Consider the following 21,667-nt stretch of genomic DNA (forward strand, 5'->3'; position numbering starts at 1 on the left):
ATATGCAGTTTCCAAAAAAAACAACAACATAATATTTGATGAGATTTTTTTTCTTGAGCACCAAATCATATTAGAATAATTTCTAAAGGAATATGTGATACCGAAGACTGGAGTATAAATGGCTGATGAAAATTCAGCTTTGCCCTCACATCACATATTAAAATTTTATATTGACGCAGATTTATACTGTTATTTTCTTAATTGGAGGGGTTAATTAATTACTAGTCTAAAATAGCCAATTTAAAAGCCACTTACCTCATTCCTGATATTAACACTTTCACCGCATATGAGACTATAGTGGACAGCTATTCAAACCCATTTTTTTTAGTGCTGACACATGGGCTTTGATGGCATAGTTGCCCATCAACTACTACAATGGACACTAATACATCATCCTATACACTGCCACCAAGTGGCAAACTGTTGAATTTGTATTTCTCCAAACAAATGGCCAGTCAGAAATGCCATAATCTTCCACAATATACATCCATTCCTTCTATAGGAGACTCTTGCAGGTAAAAAAAAAAAAAAAAAACTTTTTTTTTTTAAGGCATCATATCATTGTTAAAATTTCTAAGTATTAATATTATTAGTTTGGGAAGAAGTTCTGATTTATCATCTGTCCAATAAATAGGACATCATGCATCACTAGCATCACTATTTTTCATTCATACTATACTGCAACTGTTGTTCTTGAAAATACTTAATCTGCAGTAATTTTTTGGGCCGTACATAAATGTATTTGTTTTTATTAGAATGTAATGTAATGTTTTTTGCAGTTACATTAAAAAAGTAATCTGATTACATAATGTGCATTACTTGCAATGCATTACTCATTACATCAAAAGGTAATTGTGTTATGCATTACTTTAGATAATCAGATTACTTTTTGATGTAATTAGTAATGCTATACCCCCCAACACTGTTCATTTTAGAAGAGAGTTTGAAAACACCTGATCGCTAGTTTATCCAGTCTGAAAACATCAATAGATCAATGTAGATTTCAGTCTGAGGTTTTCACAGAGAGGTGAGGTATAGAAATGTGTCCATTTTTAATATAATCTGAATTACCAGCTAATAATGGTCTAATAAGGTTATATCGACGTACTCTGGTAGACTAGAGGGAGCGTTTTAAAAATAGTCAGAGTTGGATTTCCAGAGTTGTACCTTCATCGGTTGTAGAGGTCTTTTGAGGAAATCACATCCTCATATTTTTGGTATATATTGTAGTTTTCACATGATTTTAAACACACAATATAAAGGTGTTATTACTGTATTATGTTTAATATAAATACCGCACTCAAATCTGAATAACTCTTTGAAAAATGTGTAAAAAAAAAAGTTCTAATTCTTGTTTGTCTTTTTTTCAAGAATACTTATTCTTAATCATGCAAAAACGAGGTTAGTTCATGTATTTTAACTATTGTTCTTGAGTTTTAAGCATGTTAGTTAGAACATTTATGGTTGTGTCACAAATTGACAAAGGCTTGTTACCAAAACATCGGTGTGCAATCACATCTCCTTTATACAAATTTGTTTTATATGACCTGCACCGTGGATGGTGTACGTGCGCTTTAGTGAACTGGGCAAAAGAGAATCCCATATAAGGCTAAATCACAAGCTTGTCAGTCGCTGGGAAACTGGTGGGCAAGGAAGATCTGACTGCTTCCCAAACATTACCAAAGTGGTGCGACCAGATTCTTAAACACAGACTGACTGATAATTGAGTGGGTTTGGAGGGAAAAGAGCTTTGACTAATCTCAAGGATGGCAGACGAGGTACATTTGGACAGTTAAATACAGGAGGAGGAGTAATTCATGTGGTGGTGTTGAATTCAGGAGAAGCAGAATGCTGACTCGTCCTGTTCGTAAGGCTTCAGAAAAACAAGCAAGCAGAGAGGAACTGCGAGAGCAGTTTTTCTTTTTACTTACTGTTAAGATTCAAAACAGAACACAATAATGTGTAGTTAGCATAATATCCCAACTCTTTTGCATTTTAACACTTTTTTTTAAAGCAACTGAACCAATAGTTAACTTAAAATACCTTTTTTTTTAACACAGAAACTATAGAGCCCCCTAGTGGTATTCCAAGCATTGCCAAGAAGTTTCGCTGATATAAAGGTGTCAAGTTAAAAACGTTATCTTTAAAAAAAAATCGAATCATTTTTGATTCAGAGCTAGATCCATTGCTTTAGCTGTAAGACTGAGAGCTGTGAGTTTTTGCTCCCATGTATTCTCCACTACTTTGTACAGTTCCATCGTGGCTTTGGCATCTTCTACTGATGAGTGGCCTCTCTTCCCTGTCTGTAAATGTAAGAAGAGTTTCTCAGTGGAAAAAAACGAAAGCCTGTTCTTATTTTCATATATAAAAATAGTCTGACTCTCAATCCTAGGATTCAAAAGCTGCTTCTGAACTGACTCCAGATTTACTTTGTCTGACAAGTCTGACAGCTGAACTTAAAGAACTCTTTGTGGCACAGGTGAAAATTACATCCACTGTGCCACTTTAAACACGTTCTGTGCCGAGTTAAACCCACCTGTATGTCCCTGTTGAAGATGGCTTTAGTGAGTCTTTTCAGAGACACAGTTTGATCCTCGGGAAATCCAGCTTTCTGGTTTAACAGCGGAATCCGTGCTGTGTCTCGTGTTTGGCAAGCAGGATGGAAATATTTTAAGGCCTTGAAGTCATTATGGATGGCATGGCCCACAACCATTTTCCCTGTTAATATCTTCAAGATCTGTGTGCAAAACATATATAAGACTAATCAGACTATTACTGGTTTGTCAATACTCCATTTGTTTATTTTAAACACTGAATAAATTAAATGCAATGCAGTTAGTTAAGCATTTCAATTAGGCATTAACTGATATGAAAATTTGGGCTGATAATTATTTTCATATTATAGTCGGTAACCAAAACAAGAATATTTTGACTAAATAAATAAAAATAGGTAAATAAAAAAAAAAACACACACAAAAATAAAATAAATCATTTTAAATGCTACTGATGAATTTGGGAATTGCAAAATATTGAGATTTACTAAATATTACATTAAACAGTGTTTAATACATCAGATGATGGCAAATGTGATCTAAATGTAAAAATAGGGGAAATGTACATGAAGAATTAAATAGACAACACCAATCAATCAATTAAAAAATATCTGATATTGGCTGATAACTGACATAGTACTATTACAACAGATATATTGTGGATGCATAATTTTAAATCAGAAAACGATTTTAACCTTTCGATATGTTTTTATGGAGATCATTTTACTGACCCACTAGGAATATAATATGTCCACAACAAATACCATTCTGTGCTTTATAAAAAATCTTTATATAAAGCTTTCATAACCTATAATTGCCTAATTGGTGAGTTGCAATGTTCATGTAGCTCAAAAATGGCTAAAAAATTTTGTCTACTATAAATAAATGTACTGGAACATGATCATTTGAGGAAAGATGTTATTTCATACCTCTCTCTGAGCCTGATAGAAGGGTGTGGCATTGAATAAATCCTGCCTCCTGATCCCACTATAGCGAGTGCGGAAATCTGTCACATGATTGAGGGGTTTGATAAATTTATCAAAAATAACATCACCGTCGTAGGAAACAATACTGCAGCGTGCGAGTTCACCGTTACAACCCTTCGGTCCTGTTCCCACCATCTCACAGTCCAATGCCACGTATTTTAATGGTCCAAGAGTGCGGGGTGCCGCTTGGTGTGTCGGGTCCCTCTTAGATGTGCTGGCAGTGGATGGAAATGAAATTGTGGACTGCTGGGTTGATGTTTTTGCAGAACTAGGCAGCTCATTGGTCTTATTAGGCAGACAAGAGGTAAATTTAGGGAAAATAGCATCTGGGGTTGATCTATCTCCTCTGTTGAGCTGTGCATTTTTTGACTTATTTTGCTTTTTCTTTCTGCTTTGCTTTTTATTTTGTTTCTCTTTTAACAAACCCTTGTGCTCCATGTAATTTCTCCTTCCAAGGAAACGATCATGTCTGGCATTTCCTTTGTATTTCCTTTGTTTGGAATTTCCTTTGAATTTGCCTCCAGGACCAGGCTCACAAACCAGGTTCAACGTAATTGCTGACATTATTATTCACTCTCAATTGTTGATTTTAACAGTTGTCTTTTTGAAGTTGTCACTCTTGAATAAAGAAAAGAACAATGACTGTTAAGACAACAACTAACAATGTTGTAATGGGATCACACAAAATGATTTGATAACATAATTTGTCTGTTTAAGATTTTAAACCAGGGTTTTTTTTAAACTAGGGTCTGTAGAACGGTTCAGAGGAAAAACAGTATATAAAAAAGCATTTAAAATAAATTAAAATAAACATAAGATATAAATAACTAAATATAAAATATTATAATAAATACATTAATAACAAATATTTGAATAAATAACAACATTACTGCACTGAAGCACCGTACTAAATATTTTCCAAAAATATTTTACACAATCATATTTATAATATTATATTTTCACATTATAAACTGGATCATTATACATTAAAATAAATAGCTGCATTTTAAGGATTGGAGGATTGTGGTATCTAAACGATTGAAATCCCCTGTTGTAAACAATGGGTTTTAAGTAACTAGCATCTAAATGGGGAGATATGATATTTTAATAACCAGGTAGATAGACGTGACATTTTCACTTTTGTTCCCACTAATTTCAGTCCGTGTCACTTAATCAAGGTCCACAAGTCTTGTAAATTAAGGGTTGGAAAGGGAAACAGGTTCGTAAAATCTTAAACACATTTCCAAGATCGAGTTAGCTTAGCTGCTAGTTAATTATCACACTGTGTACAACGAAATAAATTGTGTGACTCTATCATGGATAGAATTGCCGGATACATACCATCATTTAGTTTCCACCAAAAAGGCGATCTTTGATATTTTTGTTCAAGCCAAGCACACCGCATGAATACATGTGCACTTCCGGGTCGGAGGGTTATGGGGAGTTCGAATCTTACGGGCAACTCACTTTAAAGAACCGGCTCAAACCTGATTCTGCGATTCTGTGATTCAATTTAAACGATGAAAAAAAGACAAGGGGAAAAAAGCCACGTATAATGGTCCGTTTTTGTAATAAAAGGGGTGTGACCCAGTTCAGTTTGTTGCAGGATTTAACAGGAAGCCTAAATATAACTACCATTTACATTTTATGGTTTTTGCTAAATCCAAACAAACAAACAAACAAACAAACAAACAAACAAACAAACAATTAAAAAACATGTTCGTTACTTGAAATAAAATAAACTTTAAATGAAATCAACTAAATTAAAAAAAAATAACATTTAATTTCAGATAGTGGCCAAGCAAACGTTTATTCATTTTCATGAATTTAATTCACTTTACTAAAATAAGTTAGCTTAAACTTAAAAATAATAAAACATAAATGATATGCATTATGTATTTTTATTTATTATAAAAGAACGAAAAACAACACAATTTTCGAAAAAGTTTTCATAATCAAGAAGATCAAGTATGATTCAACTCTGACTCGCGAACGAATTGTTCAGGCCTGTTTTTTGAATCAGTTCAACCGATTCATTGATTTGTTCACGAATCGGGCATCACTGGTAGGCGGCGCTGTTCGCGAATGAACACATGTTGTCGGATTGCTACATGTAAACAGAAAACTAATTTTATATTCTAATTAAGTTTCTCAATTCAATGACTATTCGTAGTATTGAAGGGCACCCAGTTTAATCTGCATGGTGTTTTCTAATGTTATAAACATGTTTGTGGCGACTTTTTCAGTGCTGGAGCAAAGAGAACTTGCCGAGAAGCTGACATGGCTTCTGTCAACCTACAGACGCATATCAGACTCCTACATAATAGTAATGAATCAATTCATTGCATTTTTGTTTATGCTTTATGCACTTCTATGCTTAGCGTTTGTCCAGGTTCCAAGTGTGAGTGAATAAATGTAACAGTAAACGAATAACCCCCCACATTTAAGCCGTGGGTTTTCTGTCAGCTGAGCATGCGTGAGTATACTGAAATATATATGTGAAAGTGTATCGGTGTTTCTCTCTGTCCACACAGGAGTTCTTCAGTGAGAGTTTGTGGGATACTCTGCCTGTGAGCTGGCAGGAAGCCCTCGGTGATCTTACACCCCCACAGATCGCTGATCTGCTGCTGGATAAAGATATTAAGGACAGACGGTAAAGTTATACTGTGTATCTGTCTGTAGTGCCTTAAGATAACTTTACAAATTCAGAACATTGCTTTGCAATTTATTAAGAGCATTTTCATTTATAAAATGCTTTGAGATTAACAGATGTACACAACAACTAATAAAGATTTGAACATGACTATTTACACATCAGTAAGTCATCAACATAATAATAATAAATGTAGGCCTGAAAATAATAATAAGTTGAAAAGGAAAGTCTCATATTTCAGTGTAGAAAATGCCTTTAGCAACCCCAAGGTCATGGTTTTTTATTATCATGGAATGCATGAAATGATAAAATGTATCTCGAATGAAATGAAAAGTCACTTTGGATGAAAGCATCTGCCAAAATTGGTTTTGTTTTTTATCCCATAGTTTACATTGGACATCAAGTTCTGAACATGATACCTATTTTTTTATGAGTGTTATTTCGTATCATTGATGTACAGTTTTATACTCATTTTAATTCAAATTAAATTTTTTTAAGTTTAGTTTTTAACTTGTCTGTATATTTTTTAATGTTTATTTCAGTTTTAGCTATTTTATTCCATTGTTTATTTTTTTAGATAACTATGATAACCCTGTATTGTACAAATGTAAATTCCCTAAAATGAAACATTAAAAATGAATTGAACTGCATGAGTAAAATTAATAAGTTACTTCTTTTGAAAAGTTCAGCATATAAACTTTTATCAATTTTTTAATACAATTAATTTATAGAGTTAACCCATTAATGGAAGTAATTTCAAAATGTTATTTTGTCTTTTAGGTACCCATCTGTGTGGCCTCTGTCTTTACTGGCACTGCGGACAGCAGCACATGTGCTGTCGTTTCCACGTAAAGCACCAGGTGTGGACGCTGGTGAAGCAGTGCAAGAGTTTCAGTCCAACCAGAGTCAGAGCTCTTTGTTAGGACACATTTTCCGTAAACACGTCAAGCCCAAGAAGCAGCACGAAATCCTCCGCCTAGGCAAGGTATGGGCACAATATAATACAATGTCAATGTGGAAAGATTCTGTTTGTCATTATAAAAGAAACAACACTCCAATAAGATGATTTGATACACTAAAGACTATTTAAAAATGTTTCTTCTGTTGTACTCTCTCCTAGCTGGTTAAGAAGTTGTGTGATCAGGCTAACTGTAACTGTGTGGTTGATGTTGGGTCTGGACAGGTACAGTAACATCTTGCTTCATTTTGTTATTTTAAATATGCCAATTTTTATATTTTGAATATGCAAATGACCTACTTTAATTAGATTCATCCCTCCAGGGCCATTTGACACGGTTTCTGTCTTTTGGACTCGGCCTAGATGTTACTGGAATTGAGGCTGATCCCAACCTTGTTTCTATGGCTAACAAATTTGATAGACAGCTCCTATTGACACTCACCAAAGAGAACCAAAGGATATGACCCACAGAAATATTATATATTAAAAATTACATTTATGTTATATTTAAAAAATATCCTTAAATGATATACATTGTTCTTTTAACCTCTTTAGATATCGATATTACTTCATATTGATATTACATTTCAGCTTGTATGATCACTTACTTTGTTTTGTTTTTTCATGTCTTATTACTGTGACCCACAGTTTGTTTGTTTTTTGGATTTGCTGATATTTCTAATCTGTGTTACTGTTGTAGTCAGGAAAAGCTCAAGGTCTACATACTGAACCTGGTCCTTCTCCTCGTCATGTGGTGGGCTGGGTCAATCCACAGGCTTCATGGGATGTCTTCATTCAGCAACTTGTGACAGCAAGTGATAGTAGTATTGGACCAACCACTGGGCCATATGAAAAGAAACAGAGGGTGGAAGATCTGCATCTGAAGCTGCATTCATGCCAAACCAAAGCAGAGTTACAAAATACTCTTCAGGCTCAAAAAACTCCCATAAATATTTCAGACACTGTAGCCCAAGTAAACATTGGGGCTTTTCCATCAGGAATGGCAACCGGAATTCGTACCTGTGAAAGCATCCCAGTTACTGATTGTGGTGCCAAAGAACTGGGTAGTTTTGTCCTTACAGGTCTTCACGCCTGTGGAGACCTCAGCTCCACACTTCTGCGCCATTTCACCAACTGCCCTTCGGTTCAGGTTATCACATCTGTGGCTTGCTGTTACATGAAAATCTCAACCCAGGAGAACCCAAACCCTCCAGGGGTATTCCGGCCCTCGTTTTCTTCAGACATCCCTGTGGCGGATTCCTGTTCAGAATATGGTTATCCAATGAGCGACTGGGTACGCGGATTACCAGGACACCAATTGTCCTACAAGGCACGAGAGGGAGCGTGTCATGCAATAGAGGACTATCTCCAGCGGTTGAGAGAGGAGAGCGAGTTACTGCGGACACACTGCTATAGAGCCATCTTAGAAAGCATCATCAGAGCGGAGAGGCCGGATATGCGCAGACCTGGAGTTCAGACCGTTAAGAAAGCCCACACACTGTCATTTTCTGAGTTAGTCTTTCTTTATCATGACATTTGATAATATTAATATTTTTACAGAACTGGCAAATCTGTGACTCACTCCTGCACTTCAGTTCCTGGAACAGGAAGAAATAGAGTGTTAAAATTAAAGAGTCAACATCTCAAATACATCTGAGATACTAGACTGTTCCATTATACTAGTGTTTTTTGTTTTATCACAGGTATGCTCGTTTGGCATTGCCACGGGTGGGCCTACCCGCTGATCTCCCATATGACTCTGTCTGTGTGGATACAATGCTAGCGCACCAGGGTAAAGTGGTGGTGTATTTCAGCCTGGTTCTTCTCCTGGCACCTGTGGTGGAGACTCTAGTGTTACTGGACAGAATGATTTTCCTGCAGGAGAGAGGTATGTGTCGCAGAGCCAGTCATTCATACTGTATGAGAAAATGGTCTAATGACCAAACAAGCTTTATTTTATTTTGACACCATTGTTCACATTTTTGGTTACATAATTAAAAATATTGGATTATATTATTTATATTCTTCACATATTGGGTAAAACCTTTGTATTTTCACATTTAGGTTTCATGAGTGAACTCATCCCACTCTTTGATGCTGCTTTTTCCCCACGAAACCTGGTACTGGTTGCAGTCAAGCCAAAAGAAGCACGAAGCTGAGTGAAATAACACACCAAGATATTCAAACCAACGTTCTGTATCAACCACGTAATTTGATTTACAGAAATGAATTGCCACACAAACTGTCAGACATTTGGGAACTGAAATTATTGGTCTGATTTTCCGTTTTTCAGAGAGACCCATTAATGGACCATTGTTCAGTAATTGTTTCCCCTCCCATACTTTTGACTCATAAGCAAAAGTTGTCACATTTTAAATGAGTTTTTCTGAATCACAGAGAGAAATTCTTTCAAATTCTAATCTTTTAATATGTGAATATAATAAAGACATGACTCAAACTTATCTTTTTGTCATAAAGATGTGCTGTACAAGGTTGTTTCTCTAGTTAATGCACATGATTATTTCACACTGGGAAAAGCTGCCATCATCTGGTGTCCACCTCTATTACAAAAGACATTTAAGAATCAGTCGGACAAGTGTATGAATATTATATATAAAATGTCTCTTTAGACAAAATTCAGGACAAAATTTCTGGTACTCCCTGCTGTAATAAAGATGCTCATTTTCAAAAAAAAAAAAAAAAATTATAGAAACTAGAAACGAGTGGCAATGTATTAAAAGTTAAAGTTGCAAATAATAATTATACAACTTAAACCCATAATCCCAAAAGTTTCAACAACTGAATTTTCTTCTGGGTTTATGCTTTTATAAGACCTTCCTAGCAATTTGTGATTGCAGGGTTTAAAATGATTCTTCATATTATTCAAAATATTTAATAAAATATTGAGAACTTGCTTGACCTTTTAGAATTTTACTTCCAGGTCTAGAACTCACTTTTAAAATTCCCTTGTAAATCAAGGTTTTCCTGGGAATCCTGTTGGTAAGATTGACATTCGTAAAAGTTCGAATTAATATAATATATATATGCGCGCGTTTCAGCTTATATTAAAATGGTCATTTCAAGTCATCTTATGCCACACTAGTTGAGAAACACTGCTCTGAGCAAATATTCAATCTTGTATTGATAGTTTGCTTCCATACACATTACATTAGTCTGCAGGTCACCAATATTTATTTTTTGATAAATGACACTTACAAAATGCAGCTGAAGGGAGACATAGAAGAACATTTAATTCTTCATGCTCTCTACAAAGAATTCATTACATGCCACTGTGAGAGCAGCCACCAGCACAACAAACTCCTGAAAGTCCACCTCTCCATCTCGGTTCTCATCCAAATCAGACATGATCTTCTCCACAACCATGGGGTCTTTACTCGCCTGCAACAGGACAGAAACAGACACAGTCATTCACAAAGTTCCTTCAATTATGCATGTCAGCCATAAATGTTAATGCTACTTAATGTGGCTAGAACTTACTGCTAAAAAGTCACTGAGTTCTCCCTGAAGCAAGCTCTTAAGCTCAGCTTTGCTTAGCTTGTACTTGTCTCCTTCTTTGGAAGAGTATGTGTGGAAGACATTAATGAGGCCTTCCATTGCGTTTTCCAGTTTTGAAACCATGTTGTTGTTTGTTTCACAAAGTGTACTCTACAAAAACACACACAAAAATATGCAAACATAAGCATCTAACATTTCACTTTTAAACATCTGAAGATCTACGCAGGTGTGTTAGTGGACTACAAGTTAATTTTAAGTGTATTGTCTATTCATCCAACAAATACATTCAATTACGGTTTTGTGAGATTGCATAGCCCTTTTTGATTGTTAAAATGCATTTGCACTGCAACTGCTGACCCCAGGAGCCCCTTCACCCCCCCCCCACGGGACCCCAAAGACTGGAGTTACACAGCACTGAGGGATCTAATATCGGTGAACAAACAGGCCTTTTGGCACTTGCAGGCTGATGACTATCATTAGAGAGAGGGAAGACAGGTATGCATCAATTATTCAATTAGCTTTTTGTATGAACTAAAGGCTCCGAGGCTGTTAAACCACTATTAAGCCACGAAGACCTTACTTTTTGTGGAATTAGACTGCCATTAAATCTTGCATACAATCTGTCAGTTTTGCAGACATTAACACTAACATGTGAAATTAACATCAGATCACAAGCTAAAACAACTGTAATTTTAAAAAATGCAAAAACGATAAAAACAACCTGTAAAAAACATTGAGAGTTATTTATGTTTTAAGTAATCAATCTTAAATGAAAAAAACTCTCATGACATATTAACATTTGACATCATTAAACAATTATCTTAAGGATTTTAAGCTTGAACGACTCATTTTCAACAATGGCGTATTTAAACAATATTTTCAGAAAGCTATTATAATCAGCATAACATTTGAAGTCTTAAAATAGTTAACGTTATTAACTTACCTAAACAAGAAGAAGTGGTACCTAGCGCTTGAACAGATGTGCTCATTAAATAGCGTCCATTCACCTGTGCGTAGTGTGCGGGGGAATTAGTGAAGGCGGAGGCGGAGCCTCTTTCAACCGCAGCAGCCCGCACGTCTAATGATGTCACCACGCACGCTCATGCAATCGAAGGTCTTCTCATGAGGATCTGTTCAAATAAATCATGTGATATCTCACGTTTATTTAATTAAATCAAGCTGCAACTACGCAAAAATATGATCTTTTTTATTTTATACATTTCAGGTTGATTGGGACACTTTCCCCCAGTCACCTCAATGGTCTCAATCAACCTGAATTTAATAGATAAATAAATAAATAAATAAATAAATAAATAAATAAATAGATAGATAGATAGATAGATAGATAGATAGATAGATAGATAGATAGATAGATAGATAGATAGATAGATAGATAGATAGATAGATAGATAGATAGATAGATAGTAATTGTATTGTTTGACAAAATGCTTTTGACTGGTATTACTATAGAAATATAGCCTATAAATTTCATTCACATTGATTTGGATGATTCGTGACTTGTCAAGGAAGGTATGTGCTGAAACTTGAAACCTGGCTCTCTTGAGGCCAACCATTGGTGAATTCTTGGCATCATCTCTCAATCTCACTTGCGTACAAATGACTCATGTTCATTACAGTCTAGGTTTAATTCATGTGAAATGATATTTGTCAGGCTAAAGGAATTTGCTGTTGTATATTATGAGGTGGAATGAGTTATAGTAGGCTATGTTTGTGGCAGCACAAGCTGGTATTTCATTATCAATTAAATTGTGACTAGAATCAATCTATTAATGATATCTTAAAATTGTATTCAGTTCCAATTTTTTTCTGAAAAAACAAAACAAAAAAAACAGTATAAGGTTTGCAGAGAAAAAAAAAAGGATGATAAAAGCAGTAACAACCACAACACACACACAAAGAAGTGATGAGTAAACATCCGTGACATTTTTTACTGCTCTGAATGTTTCCACTCAATAAAATTTAAAGAATCTAAAAATCACTTGAGAAGCTAGAAATGACGTGCGAGATACGCTGGATGTGTCATAGTTTCTTGTTTATTTGCAAGCATCCATCTGTTCGGTGTTATAATTTTTATGACTAATGCTTTACAACTAGATAGAACAGACATAAAATCATTGTGTGGCGAAATAAATGTATGTGACATGTGTGTAAGAAAATAAATACATTTAAGTGTCTGGCAAAGAAGGGATGAAAATAGAAGAATTAAAACTGAATAAAGTCTATATTTACAAATTCATTTAAATATTTTAATCTTAAAACACGATTTAATGAAATAATATGGACATAGGGGATTGAACAGTGTTGCAGTTCACTACCTTAATTAAGATAAGTACGTTTGCATACTAAAGTAAATAGAACTGTATTGATTATCGGAGTGAGCTTTTTCCGTGTATACCATGGTCAAATGTGCCAGTAAATCACTGTCTAGGACCTATCTGGTTGTTTGTTTTGCTCACTGACTGAATCAATGAGTCAGAATGAACCTTTCCAGTGCTTCTGCCACCAATGAGTCAGACAAACCGGTTTAGACAAACCTTAGCTGAACATCATTGCAGCAGACATTGTTATTATAATACATGTCATATTCTGAATTTATAGGGAAAATAAAACCATTTTCTATCTGTACATCTTAGGCCACCACAGGTAGTGGCTCAGTGGTTCATGTAGGTTGTCTACAAACCGAAAGGTTGGTGGTTCAATCCCCGGTTCCACCTGACCAAGTGTCGAGGTGTCCATGAGCAAGACACCTAACCCCGGCTGCTCCCAACGAGCTGGATGGCGCCTTGTATGGCTGCCGTCGGTGTATGCCATACAAGGCATATGAATGGGTGAATGTGAGGCAAATTGTAAAGCGCTTTGGTGGCCATTGGGTCTATGAAAGCGCTATATAAATGCAGTCCATTTACCATTTACCATTAATGTATTTCAAGGAAGTTCTCTTAAAGTTTGTTGACATCTATTAAAGGGCTGATCGCTGGCATGGTGGTCATCTTCATCTGTGTCATTCTTATCTGCAGAATTCTGGTTCTGCTCCAGCTCCATCAGAGAAACAGACCTCACTGAAGACAGACGGCTATGCTGACTGGTTGTGCGCCGTCTTATTACGTTTGGTTTCCCCAAAACACTCCTCAGCTGGACCCAGAAAAAGCTCTGTTCTGTGGGTTGAAGGGGCCACTCCAGGTAGGTTTTGGTACTGAGCATCTTTTTGAGCTTGCAGAATTTACTGGGAAGAGAAGTGGGATCAATGGGCTCCTTCACGATCAGAATCACATCACTGAACGTCTTTCCAATGGCCCGTTGTTGGGCGAAGTAGAGCTCGTAGTTGCACCACACGCTGTTCACAAAGCTCCGCGATAACACGAAGATTACCTTGATAATGAGAAAACAAATTAGGATGCCGTCTGTGTTGGTCTAACATATTTGACAGTTTTGGGAACTGATCAAATGCTTCAGCACTTCAGATTTGTCTTTTTTATTTCATTAAAAAAATTGTTTATTTTATATGGAAGCCCATTTGCACATCAGAATAAAAAAAAATAAGATGATTTGTTATAAAGTTAGAATAAGTAATACATTCACTTTGTAGATTGTAACAAAAGCTGCAATTGCAAGATAAAGATACACTGCAAAGTAATATCTCAAAATATTAAATATATTTGAATATAGTGTGAAAAACAACAGTTCAAAAGTTTAAAAATAAATAAATAAATAAATGTGTATTTTATTCTGCAAGAATTCATTATTAAATAGATCAAATGTTACAGTATAAAGACTTTGTGTTCAAAGACAAAATGTTCTTTTTAAGTCATTAAGTTATTCCTGAAGGATCATGTGACACTGAAGACTGGAGTAATGGCTGCTGAAAAATATGTCAAAATAGAAAACAGTTCTTTTAAATGATTATATTTCACAATATTTACTGTATTTTTAAACAAACAAATGCATCCTTCTATAAGAATTTCTGGCTTTATTTCAGTTTCATGAAATGTAACTGAATCTATGTATCTTTTGGCATCTTCAAAGAACATAAATATGTGTGTGTGGACGTACCTTGCGACTACTTTCAATGTTCTCAATGATGTTGTCAATGATCCACTTCCCTGGAATGAAGTCTCTTTCATGGATGCAGAGGCGGTACGGAGGCTTAGCATTCTCTAGACAAGGGAGCAGCTGGTCTCGGACCCACTCGGCGTCCGAGTGGCTGTAAGAAATGAAAGCATGAAAGGTGTAGTCCACATTCTGACCTGAACCTTCTTTATGGGCCCTGTACTTGGCTCTGATGATCTGGTATGTGGCTTTAATGTACCACGGACCATTGGAAATGTAGCACAGAAACATGATAGCTAGAACAACAACTGCCGTTGTTGACACGGAGATGATAATAATGAGTGTAATATTACAGGTTAAATGACCAGGGAAGTATTGGGATACCCTTGTGTTGAGGAGGCGCTCGGGGTGGTAACACTTGTAGTTGTCCGGCCAGTCTGTGATGGTCACCTTCCCCTTGCTTGTGGTTTCCTGTATGAAGGTGTAGAGATCACAGATACAGTGGTAAGGGTTGTTGCCTGCGGTCAGGATACGTAGACTAGGCATGTCCTTAAAAGACGTCAAGCTAACAAGTCCAAATGAGTTTCCATCTAAAGCGAGTGTCCTCAAATATGGATTCCTCCAGCCGGATGGGATGAACTTGATCTTGTTGCCGCTGAGAAGAAGCTCTGTTAGGTTGGATGCCTTGTTGAAATAGTCCATGTCCAGCTGGTCTAGGCTGCTGTATGAAAGGTCGAGGAAGATTGCAGAAATGGGGAGGCACTTAAAACAGTCGCTTGTCACACTATTATGATGAGCGATCACTTTGGTTATGGTCTGTCTCCAATAACAGATACGCTTCCCCATGTAGTGCAGCTGGTTGTAGCTCATGTCAATTGTTGTCAGCTTGACAAAATCTTCTGTCAGAGATGCCAAGTCACTTAGGCTGGTAAGTTGATTACGGCTGACGTTAAAGGTTTCGAGCTTGTGCAAAGTGTTTTTAGTGTCGCATAGTGGGTTATAAAGATAACGGTCTCTCAGCTGGTTGTTAGAGATGTCCAGAAGCTCAACATTTTTCATCTCCGGCCACGAGTCGCACGGCACACTGTTGAAGTTTACATTCGATACAATGAATTGGCGTACATGATTAAGCCAGGTAAAGCTCCAGTCGAAGCGCATTATATCTGGATTACTGATGTCCCTGTAGAACAAAACAGCAAGAACATAATTATAGATGAGATGATATTTTTGATACATATAGATTTATAAGTAGGAATGAGAATCGCAAACAATTTAGTGACTCCTGTTCCAATTTCTAAATGATTCTGATTTCTTAACAGGTCCTAGGGATGCCCCTAGTTTTCTAAAATTAATATCATTTTACATTTTTAAATAATTTCTAAGAGCCTGATAACAAAAAAAAAGTCTCACCATTAAAAGCCATGTCCTAAGCACACAATTATAATGCTCTCATTATAATTTTATGTAGCTTAGCTTATATGACAAACTTTATTATATACAAACCATTATTTATCGGCTTTAATATTTCGGATAGATTTTCTTATTGGGCCGATAATGACAAAATTAAAAATGAACATATATTGGCCGATACCAATATGATGGCCGATATATCGTGCACCCCTAAAAGGTTCATTAACAATTTTCATTGTACTTTTTAAGGTATAAATATTTGAAACATATACATATATATATAGATATATATATATTAGGGCTGTCAAACGATTAATCGCATCCAAAATAAAAGTTTGTGTTTATTTTATATATATAAATACATACACATGCTTGTATACAGTATATTTAAGAAATATTGTCATGTATATACTGTATGTAGAATTATATATAATTAATATTATAAATAAATATAAATATTTTATATATAAATAATATTTTTTCTTAAATATACATGCATGTGTGTGTATCATATATATATATATATATATATATATACATACATATATGCACACACACAAAATATTTATACACAGTGCACCCACATATATTATGTAAACACAAACTTTTATTTCGGACGTGATTAATCACGGTTAATCGTTTGACAGCCCTAATATATATATCAACAGGAGTATTAAGTATAACTTACGAGAGAACCAGCTGTTCCAACGTCAAGTTCGTCACACTGGATCCCTGCGTTTTATTCTGTGAACGAGCAAAATCGATGAGCAGCAGGTCCAGGGCTTTGATTGGACTGATTTGCATATTTACCAGAGCCATTCTCATAATTTCCTCATTGAATTTACCTCGATAGAATGTTAGGCGTTGAGTCTTTACATACTGCAGGCCATGAAAAATATCCTGTTTACCCGTATAGTACTGAAATTCAAAAAGGTTTCGAAAACGTAGCACATCAAAAGTCTTGTTTTCTATATCTTTCAATATCTTTAGAAGCACATCTGGGCTTTTGTCGATAGCTATATCGAGCCACAAGTTTTTTGTGTTAAGGTTGCTGAAATACCCAGGTTCATAACTTTTAAAACCAGTACCAGTTTTAATAGCAAATTTGTCCAATGAGATATTTTTCAGCACGAAAATATCTCGGCTTCCTAATCTACTGACCAGAGATCCACCAATGGACAGTACTTTTAACTGGGTGAAATTCAAAAAAGCAACATCCAGAGATGCTTGTGTGTACAAATTATTGGACATTTCTAAAATCTTCAAATTTGTGAGCAACTTGAGAGCTTTAAAGGGAATTTCTCTCATAGAGTTATTAAATAAGCTTAGCTCCTCCAGCAGAGGGTTTCCATGAAAGGCATCATCCATAATCAGAGAGATGTTGTTGAAATTAATCTTGAGGACTCGCAGATGACTAAGTTTGGAAAAATCTTCTTTGCGGATGACCTGTATGGTATTGAAAGACAAGTCAAGCTCTTCCAGTGAGTCAGGCAGTGTTATAGGCACATTATCTAGACGTAAACCTTTACAGTCAGCTACACTGTCTTTAGATGCTATTGTACAGGAATGCTTGGCTTTTGTTGGCTTAATTTGCAGAACTGCCTGGAAGCTGAGAAGTAGAGCCAGTGAAAAAAGCATTCTTACAGTCTTGTCTTAGATCTGCAACAGAGGATAGAGAAAAAAAAATGTTATTGGGATCCTAATCATGGTTTCATTTTTTCAACTTTTGTAAGAATAGAAAGGATGCTTTGCTTAATGACATGGACAAGGTTCAGCAAGCAAATCAAGATGCTAATGCTGTGTTTACATAAAATAATAATCATATGACCATTATATATATCAAAGAAACAAGTATTACTTTTTTTTTTTGGTTCAATGTTTTGCTGTTTGTTTTCTTATTGTAGTAGTTTTTAAAAAGAAGAAAATACAGGGGTTGGACAATGAAACTGAAACACCTGGTTTTACAACACAATAATTAGTTAGAATGGTGAGGGCCTCATTTTGCATCCAAATACAGCACCAATTGACAGATAGAAGTCCTTCACAGTGACCAGAGGGATTATGAGCCGTTCCTCTTCCAGAACAGTGTCCAGGTCACTATATGATGCTGGTGGACTCGCTCCTCCAAAACACCTCAATAATATTCAGATCTGGTGACTGTGCAGACCATGGGAGATGTTCAACGTCACTTTCATCTTCATCAAACCCTTCTGTCACAAGTCTTCCTGTGTGTGTTGGTGCATGATCATGCTGATACACGGTTTGAGCATCAGGTGCTCATGATCCTCCAGAAGGGTTTGGTAGTCCTCGGCAGTGTCGTGTGACTCATGTCCATCAAATACAATCAGGATTGTCGTGATATTGGAGCTCAAACCATCACTGATCCACCCGTGCTTCACTCTGAAGATTGGCCGCCAGGCATATAGATGTGAAACCTCCAACATTGGCCAGTGTTTCAGTTTCATTGTCCAACCCCTGTATGTTTGTAATAATAAATAAATACATTTTACTTGAAAGGAGAAGTTTGTAAACCATATGTAATATGTAAGCATGTTTGACAAAGAGGAAATGGGAAAAGAGTTGTTGGCAGAACATTACAAATTCTTTATCATAGTGTCAGTTTTTTATGTTCTTGGAAAAATGAAAGGATCTTATTTCAGCGCATTTCGACATACTTTTTTTTCCTTCTAAATGTGATCTTCAAAAATCCATCCTGAGATGAAAATGTCAAATATCCTGTTTAATACCTCATAATTATGTACTTTTATTTTATTTACATTATTTCTTTTTGCTATAAAAATATAATTAATATTGTAAAAAATAAATAATAATAATAATAAAAACAATATTGTGTACTACAAATCAATTAGCTTATTTAAGAAGCACATTTTATCTTTTACTTGAGAACTTGCAGTTTTTCAAAGTCTGTGTTAGTGGCAGATGCAGGAATCCACAATGAACCCTCCAATAAGTGCAATAAATATACATATTTTTGTGATTTAATGCTCAAATGAATATTTCTGCCAAAGTCAGATAGAGGAAATGATTAACTTAATGTCATGCCTCCCTGAAGAACAGACCCTTCATTGTTCCCTCAAGTTGCTTGTTGAGTTCCATTATTCAATGTTTCACCATCATAGCAGGATTTTCCTATTTTTTCCTTCAAAAGTTTACATTTGAGTTTTCTTTTCCATGTTCAACAATGTTTTGAGTACTGAATATATTTTCAAAACAAGATAAATAAATAAATAATTTTATGGCATTTTCTTACCAGTGCTCTGTTCTGATTTATTAAATCATCCTAAAACATGTTCCTCAAACCAAGGATATACATTGATTAAAGACCAAAAAAAGTAACAGAAAGAGGTGTAATATAAATGTCCTTTCTAAAAATATTTTTTTTTTCAATAGGCCTACATGTATTTTGTTGCTCCCATGTATTTGAAGAATCCAAACTCTGGTCCAGTATACTATGCTATCCATATATATATATATATATATATATATATATATATATATATACACAGTGGGTTTGCACTCCTTCACAAATGGAATATATATATATATATATATATATATATTCCATTTGTGAAGGAGTGCAAACCCACTGTGCAAAATAAGTGAAAGTTTGAGATAGGTTTTCACTTATAACTATGAGAAACTGTTTCACCAGACGTTTACTTTATCTTAATCCCAGGTTCAATATTATCTCAGAATGCCAAACCAAACTAAATATTTCAAGAATTTCAGGGTAAGCATGTCTCAATTTACACAGTTTGATATAAAAGTAATAATTAAACATTGGTCTAAATTTAAAGATTTGTAAGTACATCATTACACATGTTTAGTAAAGCGGTACGCTAACTGTTTAAAGCTTTAAAACATGTTGACATTCCTTTTAGCTACTCGGCTGTGGGTAGCCTACTCAAGCAAACACGAAGTACAGTTTGGAAGAAAGTAGGCTACACCTGGGCTTTATCCTTGAGCAGTCAATAAGTATTTTGGAGATATTCTGAGATGCCAAGCGTGCAAAAAATAAAAATAAAATAAATAATAATAATAAAATAATAATCGCTGTTCACCCCGGTGTAATATCTCTGATCAAAATTGTGGCAATAAAAACGAGCAGGAGAGACGAGGAGGGGAGAAAAAGATGTTTACTTCCGTTAGTACACGAGTCATAAGATTTGATTAATTTGGTAAACGTTTTAAGACAAACATACCCACATGCTACTATACAAACACAGGTGGTGTGTCCGCCCACAGACTATAGGTTTTTAAATCGGTTGCTAATTTTGCAATAGGCTGTATCATTTTCATCGTTCTGATTTAATGCTTTATGAAAATAATCCTAAAACATGTACAAGTATAGGTCTTATCAAATTAAAGATAGCGGCTTACCTCAGACGTTCCCGCAGTTGACTCCGGAGATATAACAGCTTCTGAGGGAGTTCAAGCACATGCTATCAAATTTCACCGAGTTCCTCGCTTCAATCTTGCTCTGTGCCTGGTTGTACAACCCAGTACAAGTTGGACTGTGGCGATGAACCGCCCAGTTAATGGTTCAGTAGCTGTGCAGATGAAATGATTGTTGGAAATGTATAATTATAGGGACTTTCATTTCACCCAAATATTTTGAAGAATGTTTTGGATACCATTGACTTCCACTTCATAAATTCATTACATATACATTGCAAAAAAAGGGGCATTATTTAAAGATTACAAGGGCTCATTAATTAAAACAATTGATTGAAGGGGTGGTTTAATGCTCCTTTTTACAATATTTTGAATGGAATAAATATCATTTATTTATTATAAATGAAAACTTTCTGTTGTCCCCAGAGTGTGTATGTGAATTTTTAGCTCAAAATACATCAACGATATTTTTAATAGTGCGGATATTACCTCATTGACAGGCGACAAGTGAACAGGGACGAGTCATTATTTAAAATTGAAATGTCTCTGAAACTAAAAATCTTTGGGAACTTTTGGGATATTGTAAGTACAAAACTGCAGGAAATACTAACTATATCACACTGTGCAAGTGATTTTTGGATATTTTTTCACAGAAATCTTACATATTGTTTCTTTAAGCTCTATCCTATTTATGAGTCATAAGACACCTCTCTTTTACAGTGTTGTAACTTGATTGATTACTTTCACTCAACTATCCATGCACTTCTCTGACCTACACCAACTTACTAACACTATTTTCTATCATGTATTCCCAGCCCGTTCTCATCCCAAGGCGTCATATACTGAAGCTTTCCAACGCACATGGCACCCTATAGCGTCAATATGAGACGCAGATATGGGCCAGAAGGCGCCTCCTAGTGGTCTAACCCTAACCCTACCCCAGACCTAAACCTACCATAACCGAAGCCTGTTATATTGACGCTAAAGGGTGCCATGTGGGTTGGATGTAGACACATTGGCAAAAGCGTAATATGCAACGCATTCTCACCCCAAGGCGTCACCTTTGACCATGCTTCAATATTTGACGTTTTAGGCGCCCTTTAGCGTC

General features: G+C 35.5%; 4 protein-coding genes across 7 annotated transcripts; 1 reads left to right on the plus strand and 3 right to left on the minus strand.

Annotated features, from left to right (window-relative positions):
• Nucleotides 1-1,903: 1,903 nt before the first annotated feature.
• Nucleotides 1,904-5,038, minus strand: isg20l2 (interferon stimulated exonuclease gene 20-like 2). Its single transcript, XM_039679373.2, has 4 exons — nucleotides 4,880-5,038; nucleotides 3,482-4,156; nucleotides 2,537-2,737; nucleotides 1,904-2,303 (listed from the first exon to the last, which is right to left on the minus strand). The coding sequence occupies exons 2-4, from the start codon at nucleotides 4,100-4,102 to the stop codon at nucleotides 2,160-2,162; spliced, it is 966 nt and encodes a 321-aa protein (XP_039535307.2). The 5' UTR covers nucleotides 4,103-4,156; nucleotides 4,880-5,038; the 3' UTR covers nucleotides 1,904-2,159.
• A 546-nt stretch (nucleotides 5,039-5,584) lies between these two features.
• On the plus strand, nucleotides 5,585-9,611 carry mettl25b (methyltransferase like 25B). The gene is made up of 8 exons (XM_089117737.1): nucleotides 5,585-5,864; nucleotides 6,073-6,191; nucleotides 6,972-7,176; nucleotides 7,312-7,374; nucleotides 7,473-7,606; nucleotides 7,849-8,661; nucleotides 8,853-9,037; nucleotides 9,214-9,611. Exons 1-8 carry the CDS (start codon nucleotides 5,739-5,741, stop codon nucleotides 9,306-9,308), a joined length of 1,740 nt encoding a protein of 579 aa, XP_088973863.1. The 5' UTR covers nucleotides 5,585-5,738; the 3' UTR covers nucleotides 9,309-9,611.
• Nucleotides 9,612-10,324: 713 nt separating this feature from the next.
• s100a1 (S100 calcium binding protein A1) lies at nucleotides 10,325-11,767 on the minus strand. The gene is made up of 3 exons (XM_089117740.1): nucleotides 11,609-11,767; nucleotides 10,648-10,815; nucleotides 10,325-10,548 (listed from the first exon to the last, which is right to left on the minus strand). The coding sequence occupies exons 2-3, from the start codon at nucleotides 10,786-10,788 to the stop codon at nucleotides 10,399-10,401; spliced, it is 291 nt and encodes a 96-aa protein (XP_088973866.1). The 5' UTR covers nucleotides 10,789-10,815; nucleotides 11,609-11,767; the 3' UTR covers nucleotides 10,325-10,398.
• Nucleotides 11,768-12,703: 936 nt separating this feature from the next.
• On the minus strand, nucleotides 12,704-20,704 carry tlr18 (toll-like receptor 18). Of its 4 annotated transcripts, none has more exons than XM_089117735.1 (5): nucleotides 20,545-20,704; nucleotides 18,164-18,618; nucleotides 16,832-17,802; nucleotides 14,737-15,913; nucleotides 12,704-14,055 (listed from the first exon to the last, which is right to left on the minus strand). In XM_089117735.1, exons 3-5 carry the CDS (start codon nucleotides 17,779-17,781, stop codon nucleotides 13,612-13,614), a joined length of 2,571 nt encoding a protein of 856 aa, XP_088973861.1. In that variant the 5' UTR covers nucleotides 17,782-17,802; nucleotides 18,164-18,618; nucleotides 20,545-20,704; the 3' UTR covers nucleotides 12,704-13,611. The 4 variants fall into 4 exon arrangements, with proteins under 4 accessions (XP_088973861.1, XP_088973860.1, XP_039535837.2 ...); XM_089117734.1 differs by having other exon boundaries at nucleotides 18,002-18,618; XM_039679903.2 differs by lacking the exon at nucleotides 18,164-18,618.
• Between the last annotated feature and the right edge of the window lie 963 nt (nucleotides 20,705-21,667).

Source organism: Pimephales promelas, chromosome 12, assembly GCF_988280905.1.
Source record: "Pimephales promelas chromosome 12, fPimPro1.hap1.1, whole genome shotgun sequence".
Lineage (NCBI taxonomy): Eukaryota > Metazoa > Chordata > Actinopteri > Cypriniformes > Leuciscidae > Pimephales > Pimephales promelas.

What these genes read in the sequence shown, in the direction of transcription:
- isg20l2 (XM_039679373.2), bottom strand. Translation starts at nt 4,102, where the DNA reads ATGTCAGCAATTACGTTGAACCTGGTTTGTGAGCCTGGTCCTGGAGGC. An exon ending in TCTATCAGGCTCAGAGAGAG is followed by an intron (nt 2,738 to 3,481) that starts GTATGAAATAAC and finishes TTTTGCACACAG; the next exon opens with ATCTTGAAGATATTAACAGG. An exon ending in TCTTCAACAGGGACATACAG is followed by an intron (nt 2,304 to 2,536) that starts GTGGGTTTAACT and finishes TTACATTTACAG; the next exon opens with ACAGGGAAGAGAGGCCACTC.
- mettl25b (XM_089117737.1), top strand. Translation starts at nt 5,739, where the DNA reads ATGGTGTTTTCTAATGTTATAAACATGTTTGTGGCGACTTTTTCAGTG. An exon ending in AAAGATATTAAGGACAGACG is followed by an intron (nt 6,192 to 6,971) that starts GTAAAGTTATAC and finishes TTTGTCTTTTAG; the next exon opens with GTACCCATCTGTGTGGCCTC. An exon ending in TTGATGTTGGGTCTGGACAG is followed by an intron (nt 7,375 to 7,472) that starts GTACAGTAACAT and finishes TCATCCCTCCAG; the next exon opens with GGCCATTTGACACGGTTTCT.
- s100a1 (XM_089117740.1), bottom strand. Translation starts at nt 10,788, where the DNA reads ATGGTTTCAAAACTGGAAAACGCAATGGAAGGCCTCATTAATGTCTTC. An exon ending in AACTCAGTGACTTTTTAGCA is followed by an intron (nt 10,549 to 10,647) that starts GTAAGTTCTAGC and finishes GTCCTGTTGCAG; the next exon opens with GCGAGTAAAGACCCCATGGT.
- tlr18 (XM_039679903.2), bottom strand. Translation starts at nt 17,781, where the DNA reads ATGCTTTTTTCACTGGCTCTACTTCTCAGCTTCCAGGCAGTTCTGCAA. An exon ending in TTGGAACAGCTGGTTCTCTC is followed by an intron (nt 15,914 to 16,831) that starts GTAAGTTATACT and finishes TTTGTTCTACAG; the next exon opens with GGACATCAGTAATCCAGATA. An exon ending in ACATTGAAAGTAGTCGCAAG is followed by an intron (nt 14,056 to 14,736) that starts GTACGTCCACAC and finishes CTCATTATCAAG; the next exon opens with GTAATCTTCGTGTTATCGCG.